Here is a 21,025-nt window from a genome sequence, read left to right on the forward strand (position 1 = left end):
ACATATCACAAAAGAGTAACATATTTGCAATCAGTTTTCAACTTGAAAGGATGTATCCCAGAAAAGATGAAAAATAGAGGAGGATAGAAGGCAGAAATGAAAGCTTATCTTGATAATTTACTAGTTTGAAAACAAGCTAACCTAAAAACCATTATTAAGCTCTCATCTTGTGTACTATAAAAGAGGTTGGAATAAAAGGAAAACAATCTAGTAGGAGAGATAATTCACACTTATCAAAATCAGAGATAAAATAGGACTCTTAAATTGTGATGTTCAGACTTTACATCCTGTAAGGATTCAGAAGAATTTATTACAGATTGTAATGAGAGGGAATTTCACACATAGAGAAGATAACGCCCTTTCTGTTGTTTTGGGAAGGACCCTCTGCATTGCCAGCCCTCCCTTCCAAAAGGCCACATCACTCATAAACTAAGGTGAAACAGCAGGCCAGTTACTCTGCAGTCTGTTTGATGTGGTATCCTACTTGAAAAAAGATGAAAAAGTAAAGCTTGATAACATTTTTTTTTGTTTTTCTGTTTTTTTTAAATTTCTTCCAGGATTATAATTCCGTGTGGAAGCACCAGAGGCCTTGGGAATAACTGAGTAATTGGACTGCTGGAATGCGATATAATGTGCAAAATTTTCTGACTTCTTCATCCAAATAGCCACAGTAAACATTTAAATGATTTTTGCAACCTAGTTTTCTTCCCAAGTTTACTTTCTCCAAATAAAAACACTGCTCATCCAAATAAGACTCTGAATAAGAATCTGAATATCTCTTTACCACTCCCACCACACACACATACAGTCACGTACACCTGGAATTTTCAATAAAACTGGGTGAGCACTATGATAAGATAGACAACATCATACGTTTTTCATTGACTCAAATACTGTAAAAGAAGCTGAGCACATCTTAGGAGTACTTCAGCAATACTGGAGTCTGTAGAACTTTTATTCTCCAGACCCCAGTCACCAGAATCACTGTAAAATAACATAGCCATAAAAGTAATACCACCTACTCACATAGAATTCATCATATTATATTTGGATAATGTAAATTACTTGCAAGGAAAAGCCACAAGCCTTCAAACTACTTAGCCGAGCAATATTATTTCTAAGTTGTATTTTCTTTCTCTAATTTTCAACCCAAACTTACTGAATGACAGGAAATTAAAAGGTAGTCATTCCCATGCCAAGTGTAAGTCAAGGCGTCTATTTAAGAATCTCCATCTATTCCAAAGTTTCAGGTCCAATCCATTTTCTTCTCCTCACCCTTCATTTTTTTTAACAGCCATGGAGATCTAGGCTAGAGCGATCCTATGTAAACTTCCTGTATAAAGACTGGATGCACCTACGGGATATGGGCATCACACAGTAATTACGAAGCAGCATGGTAGTTAGGAAAGAGTACTGAGTTAAAATTAAAAAATGTAGGATCCTATATTGATTCTATTGGTTCTTGCTTTGTGGCTTTAAATAAATTATGTAACTTTTTTACATAATTTATCTCAATCTCTTTATTAGTAAAACACACACACAAAAAGAAAAGAAATAAAATCATCTTCATGTAACCCATAAGTATAGGTGTGAGGAACAAATTAGATAACACATGAAACTTTAAAATTATAAAGGGCTATGCTTATTTTTTCCAGTTTTATTTTTTCAATTTTTTCATTTATTCAAGATAATATTCAAGACAGAGAAAAGAGTAAGAACCATGACATTAAAACCACTGTAGCCTTGACTGGAAGTAGGTATATAGGTATTAAATGTGTCCTTAAAATAACTGATCAAGGGACATTGTTTATAGCATGTCTAATTTACAAAATTAGTCTTAAAACTCACTCTGTAAGATTCCATGCTGAAAATAAAAAGAAAGTAGGAGGGAAGGGTAGGGAAAGGAAGCGAAAGGAAGAGAAGAAAGTGAATATATTTATATAGCTTAGAGTAATAAATAGAAAATTCATTAGCATGGTCTGCATGCATAAAGCCCACATGCAATATTATATTCAACCAATGATTAGGTGACAGCAGCACACTCTGCAGAAGGTAACACCCAAGCACTGATTTTACTTTTCTCAGACAAATGGAACATTCTATAGGCAGAAAGGGAAAAAAAAGCTGTGCCAAGTTCCAGAATATGGTAGAGACATCATTTTAACAGATTTCTTCTAAAACTAGTCTGTTTTGGGGAAGGTTTTGTTATTCTCCACCTTCTGGCTTTATGTTATAGAGCAGTACTTCTCTCCTTCCAAATATTCAAGCAAATGTTCTGAATTCTCCTTTATTATTCTCCCCCTTTCTTCTCATTTATTTGACCTAAATAATCCACTTCTTAAGTTGGATCCATTTTAAATAGACATGTACACACTCCCACCCACAAACATACTTACACACACACATACTTTTCTTTCCCTTTTCATCATCACCCTCAGGATTAAAAATTAGCAAGAACACTTGTTAAGATCTCTCAATGATTTCTCTTCCGGACATTTTATTGCGAATCAAAAGCACAACTACATTAACCTCCCCAATTCCCCCTGCCCACTACAGACACACAAACAGAGCCTCACTTTTAAACCAAGAGCTGTAGAAGTTGGAACAGGCTTTAGATAAACTGTAGCCCAGAAAGTTGCACATACATCTCTTCACAGATGCACGGATCTGCTTTCATTTTTCAGGATAAGACTCAAAGACATTTAGAGTTATTGGCCAAACACTATCCAAAAGAGGAGTTAAATACTAATTGTGTCAAATTAAAATCGGAATTTTCAGTAGATGCCATTCACTATACAGAATAGTATACAACAATAATCTTTAGTGATTTAGTGATTTGTGCTATTATTCTTATTATTGACATGTTAATTTATTCATTTAACATTATTTCCAAGTATAATCTTAGAATTGTAAACTCCTTGAGTGCAGAGACATTGGTTATTTATATTTCTTTGTATCCTACACCCAAATTTAGAAAATTTCCAATAAAGATTTTAGTGGTAACAGGTATATTGATGAGAACATAACAAGAACATAACTGTCATCCTCACTATTGATAAAATGATATCACAGGTCTGTAGTATAATTAATTAATCGCATAAGTGGAGATTGTGCTCTATTGTTGTATTTGGCTTGGAATGTTATGTAATGTTCATTCATGTAGAAAATACATAATCTAATACTATTTATGTACCTACATATAAGGGTTACTTTCTAACTTTATACTTAGAGTAGTGCACTTCCCTTTCTGAAACTTTTCTCCTACCCGTTGGTCCCCACTCCATAATTAACCTCAGTGTCGGGGGGTATATTTTGGTTTCATCATTAAGTCGGTTCTTGCATTCTTAAATAATACTCATAATAAAGGGTTATTTGAAATTATCTTATTTTTCTAGGGGGGGATAAAAGTACGAATGAGGTCAATTAATGGGGTTAGTAGTAACTATCTGAAAGGCCTTTGAAATATACCACAGTTGATGAACCCTTTTGGACAAAGTGGCTCTCCCTGGTGGAAACAAAATCCTCACTCTGGATGGAACATGTTACACAACCCAGAATGTTAGGATGCCTTGTAAAGATGTCAGAGCAAGTAGGGAGAGTCTGCTATTGATATTTTGAAAGTCTGTGGCAGGTTGGAAAACTGAAAAAAAAGTCTAAAACGGGAATCATTGAACAGTTTGCCTTCAACTAAACTGCTCTAATAACTGCCCCTAATCCTCTGGAGTAACTTGCCAGGGAAACCCCAGTGATGTGCATGCAAAAATATGCACACTTAGGAGAAAAGCTGCTCCCTAACCACTAAGTAAATGGTATGACATGACTCACAAGTTTTCAAACTTATCACAGGGATCCAAGAGTGAAGAGAAAGAACAATTAAATACCGAGCTGAGGAGTTGAGAAAGGTCTATGCAGGTTAGAGGAGCTGGGTAGCTTGGTCCTGAGTTCATGAATGGAGAAAGACATGATTTCAAAGCAAAATCTGCACTACAGAATCTGTCCTGTGTCCCAGACAGCCATTCTCATTGTTTCTAAAGGTCAGTGGGTTTTTAAACTAAATAGCTGAAACTGGAGGATATCATGATGTTAGTCACTGTTTATTTTACCATAGTATCTCTCCACATCTGTGGTATTCTTGTGTTTATATTAAATTTATTCACCATTTTTTCTGCTATGTCAATTGTATGGGTCTTCTTAATGTGAGAAAACATTATAAATTGTTGCTGATTTAATACTACTTATAAAAATGTAAATGCTATCTAATTTGGAAAATTGAGTGAAAAACCCTGTAAGGAACTAATATACTTGTTACTTCATCTAATTCTCTGAGAGTAATGTCTGTTCTCTCAATATCTTTATTGCTACTTAGTGCAAAATCCAGCTACATTAAAAATTATACCTGGAAATGAGCAGAAGAAAGTGTCCATTCACCCATTGCAACCATATTTCAGTTGTCTTTGTCTACATGGCCATTTATCTGAGCTCCTAGTTGGCGAGCCTCTTCTACCCATTACATCTATTTCATGCTACTCATTAAAGGCCAAATGTTCTCTCCAGAAAAGATGTTATCCTTTGATAGTGTTTTAGAAGAAGGCAATATGGTGCACCCTATAACCATTTCCCCGAGTTACATTGTGTGTTTTCGTTAGGTCAGCCATAGAAAATCTGCCCCTGCCAAAGCGAGTTGCTAAGAAATGTGCACTATGGAAACAACTTCCTAGAGGATGAACCCTGGGTGTCAGCCCCAGCTGTTGTCCCCTCTAGTATCAGGAGGATTCACAGTGTTCACTGCTCAGTCACATAGACTCGGCATCCCACACACTCAGGCCTCCTGGCCAGGAGACTGACCATGTGCACTTTGTACACACAGCCCCTGCTGACCCTTGTGTGACCAAGTGTCAGAGAGCCAGTGTGGGAAGAGGAAGTTGTGCTGCTTCACCAATGAAAGCATTCCAAGACCCGCCAGAGAGTGAATAAACACCACCAATGACTACTCAGTGTTTTCCGCAGAACAACGGTGCCCTGGAAGGAAAGCTGCCTGAGATGGATTCTGGAGGGAGGGGCAGGAATGACCTGGCCTAGCAGATGCGGACCTTCTGCAAGCCTGAGAGGAAGCTATCTGTCAGAAAGTCAATTGTCACTATCAGCAGGATGGGTGTGTTTGACGAAGGGTTCACTCAGATGTTGTCATATACCTGTGGGAAGCAGGAAAAGAAATGCCAGAAATAAAACTCACACCAGTTTAAGTACATTGTAAAATGTCAGTAGGTATCTCAAACTAACAAAATAACCCAGGGACTCTAACCAACCTTTTAAGTTGAATCAAATTTGTAGTTAAATGAGATACAGAATATACTTCTTTAGAGCATTCTTCTGCTGATAACTTTTAGTTTTATCCATAAGCTGACTCTAACCTCAAAAAATTTTTATCAAAAAATTGTTGACATATAAAGAAGGTGTATTCTAGACACAAGTTTAATCAACTAGCTATAATCTCAGTCTCATCAAATTTCCAATATGTTTTGTTGTTAACATACTATATCTGATAAATGATCAGTTGGTAGAGTATATCAACATTTTGTATTACATTGAAAATCAGAGTTTAGAAATCCTTATCTTATGAAGCCCAAACTGAGCAAAACAAATGGTGATTTGAAAAAGTAGGAAGTAGGGAATATCTCCATCTCCTCCCATTACACACACACACACACACACACACACACACACACACACACAAACACACGCACATGCACACACACCTCATATAAGTATAATTATTATTATAGTTGCCAGATTTAGCAAATAAAAATGCAGGACACCCAGTTAACTTTGAATTTCAAATTAAAAATGAATAATTTATTTTTTTAGTATAAATATGATCCATATAATTTGGGACAAAATTATACTAAAAAAGTATTTTTTGTTTATCTAAAATTCAAATTTAACTAGCCATACTGCATTTTATCTAGTAATCATAATTTTGCATATACATATGTATAGGCTATATATAATTTATATGTTATTTTTGGAAATTTTGTCTCTGTGTAGGAGAGAGAGAGGTTGAGAGAGAAGAACAAATCTATAGGTTAAATAATGACTGAGAATAAGAAAAATTTATGAAATTCATGGGAAAAAGAGTATCAATTTTCTTCCTAATCATATATACTTCCTGAAATAAACAGAGAACTTACTGATATTTTTAAAATAATACTATTGTAAATGAAAACTGTTTCATCAATATGTTAGTACTGACATTATTCAATATCCCTGCTAACATTTCTTTTCATACATTTCATAATTAGAATACATTAGATTCACAATTGGGGTATAAAAATTTAGATAGATAGATAGATAGATAGATAGATAGATAGATAGATAAATGGATAGATAATTTGATAATCATTTGGTAAATTAACCTGAACCTATTCTTCATGTGTAAAGTGGGAAGATAATAACACCTGTTAGAATATTGTTGTATTATAAGAAATAATAGAAGTAGAAAGTCTTTGTGAAATGTGAAAACAATATTCTCATTAAATTAATGAATAATTTCAACAACGAAAATGTAAAAATTCAAGCTTCTTTCACCATCCCCGTCCACACATCTAACATAGTGTGGCACTCCCAGAACTAGACCTCTGCCACAAGTTTAAAATTCCAAGCCTTAAAAAAAAAATTCAGAAAGGACGCCATTAATTGGAAACCAAATACAAAGAACACTTCACCAAAGAGGAAGTTGTAACAACTTTAGAGAGGCTCTCCTCTGCCACACTATTTTTCAAGCTGTCATAACAAAACTCACCTTAAAGAAAATTCTAACTGCGACATTTAAGAAATCACTCAGCCATAAAAGGAATGAAATTTCACCATGTACCACAACATGAATAGACCTAGAGGGTATTGTGCTGAATGGAGTAAGCCAGATAGAGAAAGGCAAATGCCATATGATTTTACTTATATGTGGAATTTGAAAAACAAAATAAGCAAATAAACAAAACAGAAACAAACTCATAGATACAGAGAACAAACTGATGATTGCCAGATGAGAGGCAGGTTAGGGGACTGGGTGAAAAAAGTGAAGGGATTAAGTACAAATCGGTAGTTACAAAATTGTCACAGGGATGTGAAGTACAGCACAGAGAATATAGTTAATAATATTACAATAACTATGTATGGTGTCAGATGGGCACTAGACTTATTGGGGGTAATCACTTCATAAGTCATAAGTGTCACCCTGTACTGTACACCTGAAACTAATGTAATACTGAATGCCAAATTTCTTTCAAACAATACAATAGTTACATTCTCCTCCTTCAAGGTCTGTGCCACTATAACGCTAACACTCACATTCTAGTGCAAAATGTCTACCGTTTATTCTTGTTATTCGAGATAGTTATGTTCTATAATACTGCCGTGAACACCAAATTAGAGAATACTGAACCATTTGCTCCTAGGGGAAATGCAGTTAGGTTCCTGAGAACCTCTGGTTACAGTATTCTCATCAATCGATCAATACATAACCTTGTTTGAGGTGTGTGTCTGTTTAAAGACATCTTGTTCAATATATATTATTGATTCACTGACATTGAACTCACAGCCAACAGCATTATGACTCATGCCTGAACAAAACTACTCCGATAAACATATTTTCTCCATAAGGCACATCATAGCCTTCTTGTGCTTAGAAACACTAGGCAGCACTTCAGCACTATGCTAGGGGATCATTTTAAACAGCAAAATCACCAATAAAAAGAAAAAAATGTGGGAAACATGGCACTAAGCGGACTGCAAAAAGGACACTTGATTAGAATTGGAGAGCTGAACATGAAGGCAGAGGATCCCTTCTTCTTCACCAACTGGGAACGTGCGCGCTGGACAACTCCAACTTCTCCTCTTTGCTCATGTTTGTGAATGGTCATGAAAGCACTGCAAACATTATTTTGAGGCTACAAATAAATTTTAGCAGGTAAGTGAATTCACAAATACAGAATTTTGGAATAAAGAGGATCAACTATATTAAGACTTCAGAATGTATTCTAAAAAATTAAAGTTATGCTTTAGTATCACCAATTACATAGTAAATTTCTGGATTATAGGGTTATGTTTGGTTTTGTTTACTGTTATATTACCAGTTCTTAACATATTTTTTACAAAGAGTAAATGCCTCATAAGTATTTGTCAGATGAATGAACGAATCAATCAGTCAATCAATCTGCACTTCATTCAGTCTCGTCACTCGGTTTAATTCTATCTCCTTATGACAGGTTACCCCATGAAAAAATGCAGGGGACTTGTTCATTCAAATTCTGGTAAGGCACTACACGTGACATTAAAAAATCAGCAAAACTCTAGACCACAAATATTTTTAAATTTCCCAGGTAACCATTCCCCAATCCCCTCCCTACTTCCAACTAGCTGGTACCCCATTTCCAAACACTAAGGCCAAGCCAAGCACAGCTCTCAGAAGCTGAGTCTCTTTATTCCCTGCAGCCTTTGTAAAAGCACTAGCTGCTGAATATTTGATGAGCAACATATGGTTGAATGATAGAACCAGTTATTACTATTCAAAGACAGATGCAGCCTAGTCAGCACCTTGTCACAATTTTCAGCTCTCTTAGATGGACAAATGTTTGCTAAACATTTATTTTTTATTTAAAAAAAAAAAAAGTCACCAACATGGCTAGAGTCAATGATTATGCCTTTCTAATAGCCTGGCTGTTGAATGAGCCTGGCAGTAAATAGGTGATTAATCCCCACCTATTGCACAGTCCACTCGAAGTAATTGTAGAACAAAGAGAGTGCAGAGTGGTAAGGCATACATGATCCAGCAGACCCTCATCCTGCAGCTTTACTACCCATTACTCAGCTTGTCAAAGAACTTTACCATTGCCTTACCATTAGCCACTTCCTCTGCTCGCTCTGTCTCTCATGCTCTTAACAACCTGGCTGCTCTCTAACTCTCAATATCTGGTAAAGCAGTGAGGGATCATTTCAACCATTTAGTTCTGCATGGCAAGGCCATTCTCAGGAGGCCGAGGCAGGAATCTTTTGGACGGACCACTGCACAACGTTCTGCAGGGTAATAAACTCATGGAATTTCCCAAAAACACTAGGGAAGTTAGAAGGGGACATTTATGGGATTGTTTTGAGTAATAGGGCTCATCTTTGGGAAAACTGTGTATTGCTCTGAAATGTGTCCTTGGCGTGCTCTCTCTCCTATTTTTTTCTGCAGGGCCATTGCTAGACTGCCCAGGAGACTCCTTCCTCTAGAAGCATGCAATTCTGTACTGAAGTATTAGTATTTTGGTCAGCAAAACAGGAACCATAATTCTGCTTTCACATGCCCTCTTGGCCAGGGCTCCACACAGAACACGCCCCATAGGAGCACTCTGAGCTGCCCCATTTCCCAGCACATGTCCCCACACCAGCCCTATTCTGGGGTCCCACCATACTCTGTGGTATCTCTTATGATTGCAATCCTTGCTCTCAGAGAGCAGACAAAATCATGTTAGAGGCTATTAGATGACCAGCTCAGGCCATCTGGGGATTGCATTCAGGAATGGTGGTGGGAGGAAAGGAAGCACGCCTGGATATTGGGAGAAGTCAGGGTGCAATGAAGTTATAGCAGAAGCCTCAGAACACCCCACAGGAAGCTTTAGTGCTGAGATGGAACATCAGAGTTGTCCCAGAACAAGGCAAGAGTCCAAGACCTTTGCCCCGCCCCCCAGTCCCAAATGACCATTTTTAAAAATGGGGGCCATACCTGCTCCCAAGAGGAGGCAAAACTTGGATCAGATTTTTTCAGTTTAGGACAGTTCTCAGAGATAGATGGTCATTGCTATGAGCCCTCAGCCATCAACATGACAGGCAACAGAGAGAAACAAAGCCTTGATCCTGAAGAGGTGTGTGTTTGGGAGTGTGTGGCCAGGGTAGAACCTGGGCAGAGCTAATCATATCCACCATCAAGCGAGTTAAGGCACTCCCCACTGACTGCTAGAGTACTTCCTTACCGGGTGTCCTTGCATTGTAAAAGAGTAATTTTCGGTTTTCAGATGCCATTAAATCCAAAGGAACATGATATGGTGAAGAGGCTGATATTTGAGGACGATATTCCTTTGTACCCAACTGCAAAGGGATCCTATAATACTGGTCATGGCCAGCCAGTTTGCAAGAGAAGAAGAAAGACGCTACCTTGATGACTTGAAACCACTTCAGAATATACACATTCAGTCCTCAACACATACATACCCACAAACTGCAGGCCTTCCTCCCGCCAGGTATGGGGCTCTAGACAGAAGCTCTAGGCCAGCCCATCCTGGGCCACCTGCAGAGGCCAGATCATCATCATCATGTGCCACTTCTCGCAGGTTGATACTCTGGCTCCAGGCTGCCAGAAGAGGGTGTTAGTGTCTTTCCCCAAATATTCCTCAAGAGTACACAATATTGGCAAGTTGAAATGCATAAATTATTTTTAGGCAAAATTAATTTAAAAAATAGAGAGAGTGAAGATAGAAAGGAGGAAAGAGAGAGGAAATTAGGAGGGAGGGAGAGAGGGAGGGGGGACTAAGTGGTGTGCTGTAAGATTAGAAAGACCAGTGTCATGGTTACTTGTGGCTCTAGTGCCTACTCCTGGTGCTCAATTATGCTTATTCCCTGAACAAAAAAAAAAAAATGAAGGCATATTTCGTATCAATATCCTTAGTGTACTCATTTCTATTTAATGCTGAAGAAATATATTAAAAAGTGGTTTAAAGTACAATAATTGTCCACTTATTTTGCAATAAGGCAAATGAAAAATATGCATCTCTACACTTATTTTCACTCTATAATAATTCTGTAATAAAATACAAATGAGAGAAATGCTTAAGTAGATAACTGAATTATTTATATTAGAAGCTTTCACTCACTGAATCAATTTTAAAAATTGTTTGTTTCGGGAATTATTCATTAACCTCTGTGTGTTTCTCAGTTTCCTATCTATAAAATATAAATAATACTAGTACCTATCTCATAGTGGTGTTGTAAAGATTACATGAGTTACTATCTAGAAAGCTTGGGAGAGTTGTCTGGCATATAACAAGCACTATACTTGTTACCTTCTTATTCTTCTTAAAATTAAAAATTAGCACTGTTTGAAAGTTAAATTAAGTTTTCATCTAAAAAGGTTATTCTGTATGAATCTGCAAATACACGTGTTTGTTTAAAAGAAACAGTTACACATGTTTGAAGTAAAGCCCAAACTCTCTAACAAATGAATCAGTCAAAAAATTAGGCTTGTCCAGCCTTTGAAGGAAGCCAGCTTCAATGCTGAAATAAATTGACTCAAAATACTGCCATTTGCAACAACATGGATGGACCTAGAGGTTATTATGCTGAGTGAAATAAGTCAGACAGAGAAAGATAAATCTCATATGATTTCACTTATATGCAGAATCTAAGGAACAAGAACGACAAAAAAAAAACTAATCAAAAACAGACTCAAAATTTAGAGGAAATCTGGGGACAGCCAGAAGGGAGGGGGGTTGGAGGGCTGGAAGAATGGGGTGAAGGGTTAAAGAAGTACAAATTAGTAGTTGAGAGATGGTCATGGAGATGAGGAGCACAGCATAGGGAATGCAGTTAGCATTAATGTAATGGCTAGATGGAGAGCCAGAGGAGAGAAAGAGCAATTAGGGGGATCATTTTATAAACTATATAAATGTCTAACCAATGTACTCTATAATTGAAACTAACAAAATAAAATTTAAAAAATACATACATAAACAAATCAATTAAAAGGGAAAACAAATTTAAAAAGTAAGAGAAGAGCTATGATTTCCAACTCGAGAGCTCTTTATCCATCTGTTCAGCACATGACACACGACTAGGTGCCGGTGAATGTGACTCCCACAGGCAGATTTCTTAATATTCTGTCTAGGACCAGTGCCAAGAGCTTGACATGCGAGGAAATCAAGACTCAGAGAATTTAAAGAATTTGCCCAAGATGGAACAGTTAATAAATGGCAGAACTAGATTTATATCCTGAGAACAGATAGCCTGTCTTACTTAACCTTTGTATGTCCAATTGCCTAGTGCAAGGCCTGACAGGGTAGGCACCAGTGTTTGTCAAATGAATAAACAAAAGAATAGTAATTTAAAGAGCGTATCAATAAACTGATATCAATTCAAGTGAACTACCTCACGGTAATGACAAAGCAGTATTTAAATCACAGGTGAGGTCATATTGTAGATTTGGTTGATTCTAGCCAAATAAAGCCGAAAAGTTTAGGACTTGTGAAATCCTCTCCTTAGTCATATAATAATTAGACCCAAGGTTTCCTGGACTGAGAATTATAGGTGTTGCCTGAAACGCCCTCTAACTGAATAGAAAGCCAAATTTAAAACAATAGAATATAATATCTGTACCATCCCAAGAAAAGGCATTTAAAATAACCAGAAGACCTATAATTAATTTACACAAAATTGTAATAAACAAGCATCTAATTATTTTTGTTAGCATTCCTTTTAGTGGTGAGACGATATTAATAATATAAAACACCTAATAATTTACTCAATTAAATATTTTCCTACTTTTTGCTGTATTATGACATAATAAAATGCAGTAATAATAAGCCAAATGGTATAAAGACTAACAGTGTTTTAACAAAAACCAGATGCAAGCAGTTTTAAATATCTGCTACTATTTCCTCTCTGACGTCTAAACATGTCTTTACAAGTTACAGACCTCTTTGCCTCTTCATGTAGGCAAATTGAACATCATTTTTCTTTTCTCAGGGTGCCTGTAGTGTATCCTGGGTCAGAACCTCAGGGTGAGTCTTTTTTGGTGATTATTTTACACACACACACACACACACACACACACACACTCCTCTCTCTCTCTCTCTCTCGCATTAATAATGGTTAGTACAATTTCCTCTTAAACTAGGACCCTGTTTAGACCTGAAGAGAATAAAATACCTTTTTTTTCTTATCATCTTGGAATAACTTTGCCAATAGTTTACAAAAGTCAACTTGGCCTGCTAAAAATATCACTTGCCGACAATTGTCACCAAAGTACAAGTAAGCCTCTCCTTTACTACCCCTTTCTTATTTTATCTCCCCTCCAAATTGTTAAAAAAGATCCCAAATAACCAGAAAAAAACTATTTTTAGTAACTTTTGAATGTAAATACAAGCAAACATATCATGGGAACTGCTACTTTGCTCAAAATAACAATGCAAAATTTATTAGTAAAAACAAAAGCAAAAAGATATTTCAGACCCACTCCTTTCATAACGGTGGGGAGAAAATCTCTACAAAACCATATATTGAAAAGTATTTTGAGAGCAGAGCCTGAGAGGGGTGACAGTGTGCAGTTCTGTTGTTATCTCTTTGGCAGTCTGACTGGCCTCAGCAAATATCTGGGTCACCGGCTATGTTTCACCTATTCCTAGAGGAGCTAGCCATTGTAACTGAACAGAGAAGACTGAACAAAAGATCCTCGCAGGCACTCAAAGTCCTTCCCTTTTCTATGACACTGGAAATTTTGTTCTCATTTATTACAGTTTTGTCCAGTCTTAAAGAATATTTGGAACAAAGGCTCTCAGAATAAGGATGGTTCCTTGGACAAGAAGACAACTTTGTTTAAAAGTAATTACTCAACCTCTGTATCTCCTAGCATCTGTATATGTGTGCATGTGCGTGTGTACATAACATAAACGTTTCACATGTGAACCGATTGGGTGGTGACGCTTCTAAGGTATTCCTATTGTAGATCAATGACTAATGTTGCCCAAGAAATGTAATCTTGTAATTTGGAGAATTCCTTTTCAACCAGCCCCCAATAAGAAAAAGATTCTCCTTGAAAAAGAATGGATAAGACCCTCTTATCCACACGAACCTGTGAGAGAACATAATAACAAAAGACCTTGCTAACAGGACCAAGCAAACAGGCAGAAGCAATTTTCAGAGAACAGCAAATTTCACACATGTGTCTCCCATCTCTGACTGTGAGCTTTTCACTGATAATATTAGTACTATATTTTTCAAGAATATATTGAAGGATGCAATAGTTTCCGTTGAAGCCACTGGAAAAAGACTCTGGACTCTGAGCATTGACAGAATCAAAAGCTAAGACTGTATGTTTGGGCGCATGAAACAAGGCACTCTATGACAGCTTTGTGAGAAGGAACTCCATGGGCACATGGAAAGGCTTGATGAGGTGGAATGACAACAGGAAAACAGGACTCTGGACTGGACAATATGTGACTAAGTCTCACTACTGTACTTCACTATGCAGTATTCCTAGTTTGTAAAGTGAATTTATAATCCATTTAACTCCACAAAAATTATTTTTTTCCAGAATGGAGGTTCTGCCTTTTCAATAAATAATTCTTTTATCTTCTAATTAAATGAGTTAGTATAGAGAGTGCTTAGAACAGTACCTGGTACATAGGACATGTGACATAAAAGTTGACTAAAATCCTCTGTTTAAGCACCTCTCCAGATATGACAACTGAATCTCTGATCTGGATTAAATAGTCACTGACTATTATAGTTGAGAGTCCAGGATAAATCTAGTTCATTGACGCTTTTTTCAGGACGCTGCCTTCTTGTCCCAGCATTTCGTTTCATAACAAAATCCTAGGTCATGAATATCTGTATAGCCACATCATGGAAAGATGTTCCATTTGTACTTGTTATAGCATGTGTATCAACTGTGGGATTTTCATACAAATAAACTTTAAACCTCCTCATTTCTAATGAGGGGTGACCTTCAGGCACTTCATTTTATAAAAAATACTCTGGGTTTTGTCTTTTTTTAAATAAAATTGACACGACTAATTGCATTGCCAGTTTTTTCCCCATCAAGCTTGACTCCAAATGCTATATAAATCACACCCACCTTAAAAGGACAGTGGTCCTTTTATTCCTTAAAAGGAATAGGCCCACCTTTGGGCCTATTCAAGGCAAATTCTTAAGGCAACTGCAAAAGAGTAACTTGAGATCAGTTCAGAGAAATGGCAGTATTGCTGGAATAAGTATATGGCTTCCCTGAAAGAGCTGCTATTCAATGAGATACATAAGAAACAATGCATCTGGAAAGCTACTGCAGTGAAGAACCATGTTTTTGCCTCCTTTTTATCCTACATAAATCCAAACATATTGTTTTCTGAAAGGAAGTCTTTCAATTAATATTTGTTGAAAGAAAGAACCAGTCGCATTTAACATGATGTACTTTCTGCAGAATATACACGTATGTCATCAATCTGCACCAATATATATTAAAATATCTCCTTTAAATTCACTCACATTGTCTCTCCAGACCTTTGTATCCAGGCCCTGGTAATCTGTCAGTCAACAAGTATTTATTAAGCAACTAGGTTTCCCTCTCCCCTTGCTTGTCCCCAGAGAGACTTTGTTCTGTCCAGGGCGTGAATCAGGACACAATAGCAACTATGAGTGCGGCCACCCCCACAGCACTTGTGTGTCCTAGGGCTTGTTCTTCACCCACCTGGAACTCAATTTTCATTTATAATATGAGGATTTTTCATAATAGTTTCCAATAACAATAGCAGCTCCCTCAAAGGGTTGTTGTGAGAATTAAATGAATTGATGCGTGTAAATAATAATCTGTACTTTGTAGGCAGTGCTATTGGCTCTCTATTAATACATTATCAACCTAAATATTATTTAACAAGAAACCTTGGAAATCACACAGTAATTAGCTGATATTTAAAGAGCACCAGGAAAAGTCCCAAGGTAAAGACTATCTATGGATATACACATGAGATTTCTAAATCTTGTCTACTCTGATGTTCAAAGTAATAATGTACTTCAAAATAATGATAATATTGTAATTAGCCAGTATATATTGAGCACTTACGGTTGATTTCTTTCATATCTTATATGTTTTATTACTTATACTCTATTCAAATAAAATACAAGCTCTTTCACCATATTGACCAATGTACCATACTCAAAATCATCATCAGGTGTAGGAACTCTCTTATGTATATGGCTAAAGAACTTAGTATTTCATCAATTTGGAATATTAGGGCCACTTGAAGTTAATTATAGATTAGCTAATAAATTTAATAGAATGTAGTCTCAATCCAAAAGGAAAGTGCTTTTATGTGAACAGCAAAAAAGATTCCTTTCTCTTCCTACAGTGTTACAGTAACCCTGCTTTTCAAAAGTTTGCTTTAAGCCACTTCACTTTTATGAAAGACCTACATTTGTACCTGTTTTTACTCAGGGGACATACTATACTAAAATATGACTCTTGCTTGAAAAACACAAAGATGAGGGCCTTGCTGAGGGAGGTAATTGCATATTGACTGGTGAGAGATTGAAGGTGTGCCTGTTCCATGCCATGCCATGAGTGTGTGTGTGTGTGTGTGTGTGTGCGCGCGCGCGCGCCCATGAGAGAGAGAGAGAATATGAATCGACCCTTCTGGTGCCAACTTAAATTCACTCTGTCCACAAAAGACAATGGAAAAGGATAAAGTGGTCAGCACTGGACCAAGACGATCAAAGGGAGTCATAACCAGTGATCCACACAAAGTCTAGTAACCCTGAGGAATATGGGTCCCCATCTGTAAAGGAGGAAAACTTGGCTAAAAGAAGTGACATTTGGGTCAAATTAGTTTCAGCAAGGACTTGCAGCCACACTGGCCTTAGCTGCAGCCCTTGGTAGTGTCTTCACATCCTCCCATGGGCATGTTTATTTAGGTTGTTTCTGGATCACAGTCTCACCCATGCTCAACTCATTTGCCTTATGACCCCTAGCCTTCCAACAACATGTGTTCCCACATCTGACCAGTCTGGTTCCCCAGAAACAGATCCTGAGGTAAATTCAGGAGGTTTATTGGGCAAAACACCTGTCAGGGAGTGAGAGTAGCAGGATTCTGTGGAGGGAGAGATTAAATTGTAATGCTCTCACAATAGGGGCCTCAGCTGATGGAGTACTCTAGAGCTGGCATAACCCTGCCAGTTTCCGGACTGGAGGACTTTACACCTATGTTGCATAATCACTGGGCATAGCCTTCCTCGTGTGTGTGTGTGTGTGTGTGTGTGTGTGTGTGTGTGTGTGTGTGTGTGTGTAGGAGCTACCTGTAGCCGCCACCAATTCCTGGGCAGAAACTCCACCAGACTTGTCACAGACAATGCCTTCTAAAGGCTACGAAACGGGTGCCTTAGTTGTGAAAGAAAATTCTCAATTTATACCTCAGCACCCATGGCACATAGTATTCTAGAAGAAATTATGGCAGAGGAAAGCATTTCTAGATGAAGACTGTCTAATGAGAACAGTCAAAAATCACATCCTGAGTAACTAGGGATTTTTTGTCCAGTGAAGACTGAAGGGAAAGATGATCATCTCCACCACCTGCCTCCTGATGTTTGAAAGTAATGGGCAATTTATTGAAAATTAACATGGAACCATGTCATACGGTTATATCACTAATAGTTGAATGCCAGTCAATGCCTGTGTGCACGGATCCATTCCCCAACTTTCTCCTGTGGTTCTAGCAACTGCTGGATGACCCTGGCTTTTCTGAATTCTCCTCATAGTACCTCTCAGTCTTCCCCAGGTTTCCTGCTTTGCTGGTATCTCGATCACCTCAATATTCCTTTTGACTTCTTAGCTCTTCCATCGCCCCTAGTGACTCCCTCTATTATATTTCTTTCTTTCAAAATATCTAAAGTGTTTCCTGATTTCTTAAAGCTCTTCCAACTCTCAACTTCTGCGATTTAGATGACACCCATAGGTAAGTATATTGAATCTCCAAGTAATTGTTTTCATCAAATTCCTTTTTTTAAACTTGATAACATTTCAGCATATAACTAACTGCTCCTGATCTTCCTCTTCTACCAGTCGTTTCCAGCCTTACGGCAAATTTTTATCTAATCACAGGCATGGGGAAAGCCTCAGGCACATTCAGATGTTCCATGTCCTGCTGATGCCACTAAGATCATGGTAAGTGGATATCCTTGTCCTAAACAACCACAGCGAAGAGACCGGGATTTCACATGTAAGCCATCCCAAGAACTGCACCAAAGATCCACCCTCTAAGTTATGATACTGAAATTCTCCAGGTGCCTCTGTGGATACACTTTCAGGAAATAATCATGCAAGAAAAACATCCATCAGACCAAATGGAAAGTATAGAGCCACAGGGTAACCCTCATACGTGTGCCCCGTAATTCCAGGTCAGGGGCGATCTACATCGTCTTGGTGACACACACGGAGGCCCGAGCAGCTCGGGACGTGATTCGAATTTGCTCACTGTTTCAGGTAGAGACATTCTATGAGCATGTGGTGCAGAGGTTACTGACGGGTCTTTCAGTTTGTCAATGTGCTTTCTTACAAATTAGTGAGAAATGTGCGTGAACACGAATTAGAAAGTCCAAGTGTGTTTGAGCCTGTGTTTCCCAGAGAAGCTGCACCGCAGCCACTCCTCCGGGCCTGTCACGGTGTGCATCTGCTCCACAGAGGCTTTAATGGCCTGATCGTGCATCGCCAATGGGATATTTCAAAACACAGACTTAGAAATACCTAGCTTGTGCATCCTATGTGTTCAGAAAATAAATAATATAGGTGGGACATCCTTTCTTAGAGTCCCTCTGCACTTCCATAAACAAACAAACAAATAAATAAGGATATTTTAAATACTAGTCATGCTTCTTGGCACTAAAACATAGGAAAGAGGAAAATAATCATAATGCTGCTTCCAGATAGTAACTGGAAAGACAACTGTGGCTTTCTTTTTTGAGCACAGTTCTTCCCTCTTCTCCCACTAGGAGAAGCACCAGTAGATATTTTTGTACTCATTGTGCTTTGCTTGTGCACTGACCTTATAACGTTTTAATTCAGAATGTTTCTTCACACAGAGAAAAGCTGCTTATTGCATTCAGTTTTATATTTCGCCTGTGAGAGTCCTGACAGTGTCAGTCCCTGATGCACATGGGCAAATAAGATGGGACCATTGTCATGCACTTCTGACACACTTGCACATCCCACCCCTACAGAGACTGAGACAGCCTGACCGAGAGCAGGACTTGTTAGATTGGGAAGAAGGTAAAGCAGCATTGTCACATAACTATGAAAAGAGAAATCGCACTTACCTGATTTCCAGATAAAACAGTAAGGGAATACTTGATAAAAAAGCAATAGGTAATTTAATTAAAAATACCTAGGTACTCATTTTTAAAGCACTTTATTCTAAATGTGTATGAAACACGAACTCTACTCCATGAACTAAGAGTTCTCTGTATATTTAATCTTGGTTCTAAGGCCAGAAGCTATTTTGTTTAAATGTCTTTGTTTACGATGAACTCTAGAAAAGAGGTTAGGATGGGTGGGGTCTCATAAACAAAGTATTTTTGGTTTGAATGAGGATTTGTGTAAACTCACATTTCTCTAGCCCTTCTTAACTTTATGTATTAAGAACTTAAGTGTCTTAGAAGAGCTATTATTTAGATTCTTCCTGAGGAAGGAAAATCAACATAGCATGTACAGTCATAACTATTAGGATGAATGATCACAATATGTACCATAAATGTGATATTAAGGGGGAGAATGGGAAAAGATAGAGTCGTTATTTGCTGCTGTGGGTACAACCAGTACTCGTTTCTTTTCTTGAAGGGTCATCACTATGAATTGGCAGCACCGACCAATGGCCTTTCCCTTGCCACATCATAGGCTGAGTCAAACAGTGCCCTTTTTCTTTCATGTAAACTTACAGCCATCACACTTACCTAAGGCATTTGGCACAGCACGTATTTCTTATAATGGCATTGTTTTGAAAAACAGTTTATTAAACTGATTCATTGTGGTTTAATTTTCATACTTGTAGGAAAACTTTGAATATATAAATTTACAAACCAGACTATGCTTCCTAATCAGAGCCTCAGGAAATTTAGTCACTATTCTTTTCTATGCCTTCTGTTCCTATAGAACAATGTGAGAGATTGAAGTTTTACCGTAACATTTTGAGACATTATCCCTGAAACTCAAATTACTCTCGGTACTTGATAGAAGCATATGTAATAAATCTCAACTTACGTATGAACGAGTCATGACTGGGCTCCAGTTTCCTACTAGTCCTCCTGCCACATGGCTTGGAAATGGAAGAAGATACCTCTCTGCCCCTTTTCCACTTGCCACCACATTCTCCCCAGCAACCCAATAGTCAAATCATGTGTCAATCTTGTCACGCCATCTGCCTTATTTCATTGACAATACATTGAATTTGTCTTAACTAGCCAAAACATTCCAGACATATTGCAGGCCTACTAATAAAGAGCTAATATGGAACTTGTACGGGGAGATCAGCTATATGAGTGACACATTCCACCCCACTCTGCTTGACGCAGCTATTTACATGTTTGACATCCGGTCCCCACTGGACCAGCATGCTGCCCAGACAGCATCTGTCCCATACAATAGAAACAAACCCAGATGGCTCAGCAAATGTATTCAGACTGTAGCACAGAACAGTAACTATCTCTTACCTTGCATCGTCGCTCTTGTTGGCTCTGAGAACAGAGGGATGAGCAAGAGGTAGATGAGGTAGACGAAGGAGAGCCCATTGTACCGGAATGCACACGCTGTGGGTGGGAAGAGAAGAGAACGTGTTAATGAGGCAGGCTGACAGGGCACACGTGGCAGTGTGGTAATGGCATCAGAGGTCACTAGATCAAGCTAGGGAGATAAGTCAATTAGGAAGTAAAAACTGAGCATTTATTCTGTATTCATCTCTATGTTGAGCATGATGAGAAATGGAGAATTAAATGGCCTGCTCTCAAAATCTAACCAAGAAGGCAACAACAATATATTTGAATGAAGGCGGGTCATAAGTAAGTCATATATTAAGTGGGCAAATTAAAACTACTATAGAAATATAGAGGGCAACAGGGTTAGCGAGGGTTTGAGATGTCAGGTAATGCTGTCAATGGAAGAAATGAGACTGAAAAAAAGAAATGAAAAATATTTGTTAAATGCTCTATGGCAGAGCTTTATACAAATTATCTCATTTAATCTTCA

At 37.8% G+C, this 21,025-nt stretch overlaps 1 protein-coding gene across 7 annotated transcripts in view; it reads right to left on the minus strand.

The window, feature by feature from the left end:
* Positions 1-21,025, minus strand: part of PIEZO2 (piezo type mechanosensitive ion channel component 2) — a 382,528-nt gene that overhangs the window by 289,901 nt on the left and 71,602 nt on the right. For all 7 annotated transcript variants that reach the window (XR_005649322.1, XM_039845973.1, XM_039845987.1 and 4 more), the window contains exon 2: positions 20,494-20,589. Coding sequence is in view for 6 of the 7 variants with exons in the window: in XM_039845973.1 (XP_039701907.1) it covers positions 20,494-20,589 (96 nt within the window). In the remaining variant the exon portion in view is untranslated. The remainder of the gene's footprint in view (positions 1-20,493; positions 20,590-21,025) is intronic.

Source organism: Pteropus medius, unplaced genomic scaffold (genome assembly GCF_902729225.1).
Source record: "Pteropus medius unplaced genomic scaffold, Ma_sr-lr_union100, whole genome shotgun sequence".
Taxonomy (NCBI): Eukaryota; Metazoa; Chordata; class Mammalia; order Chiroptera; family Pteropodidae; genus Pteropus; species Pteropus medius.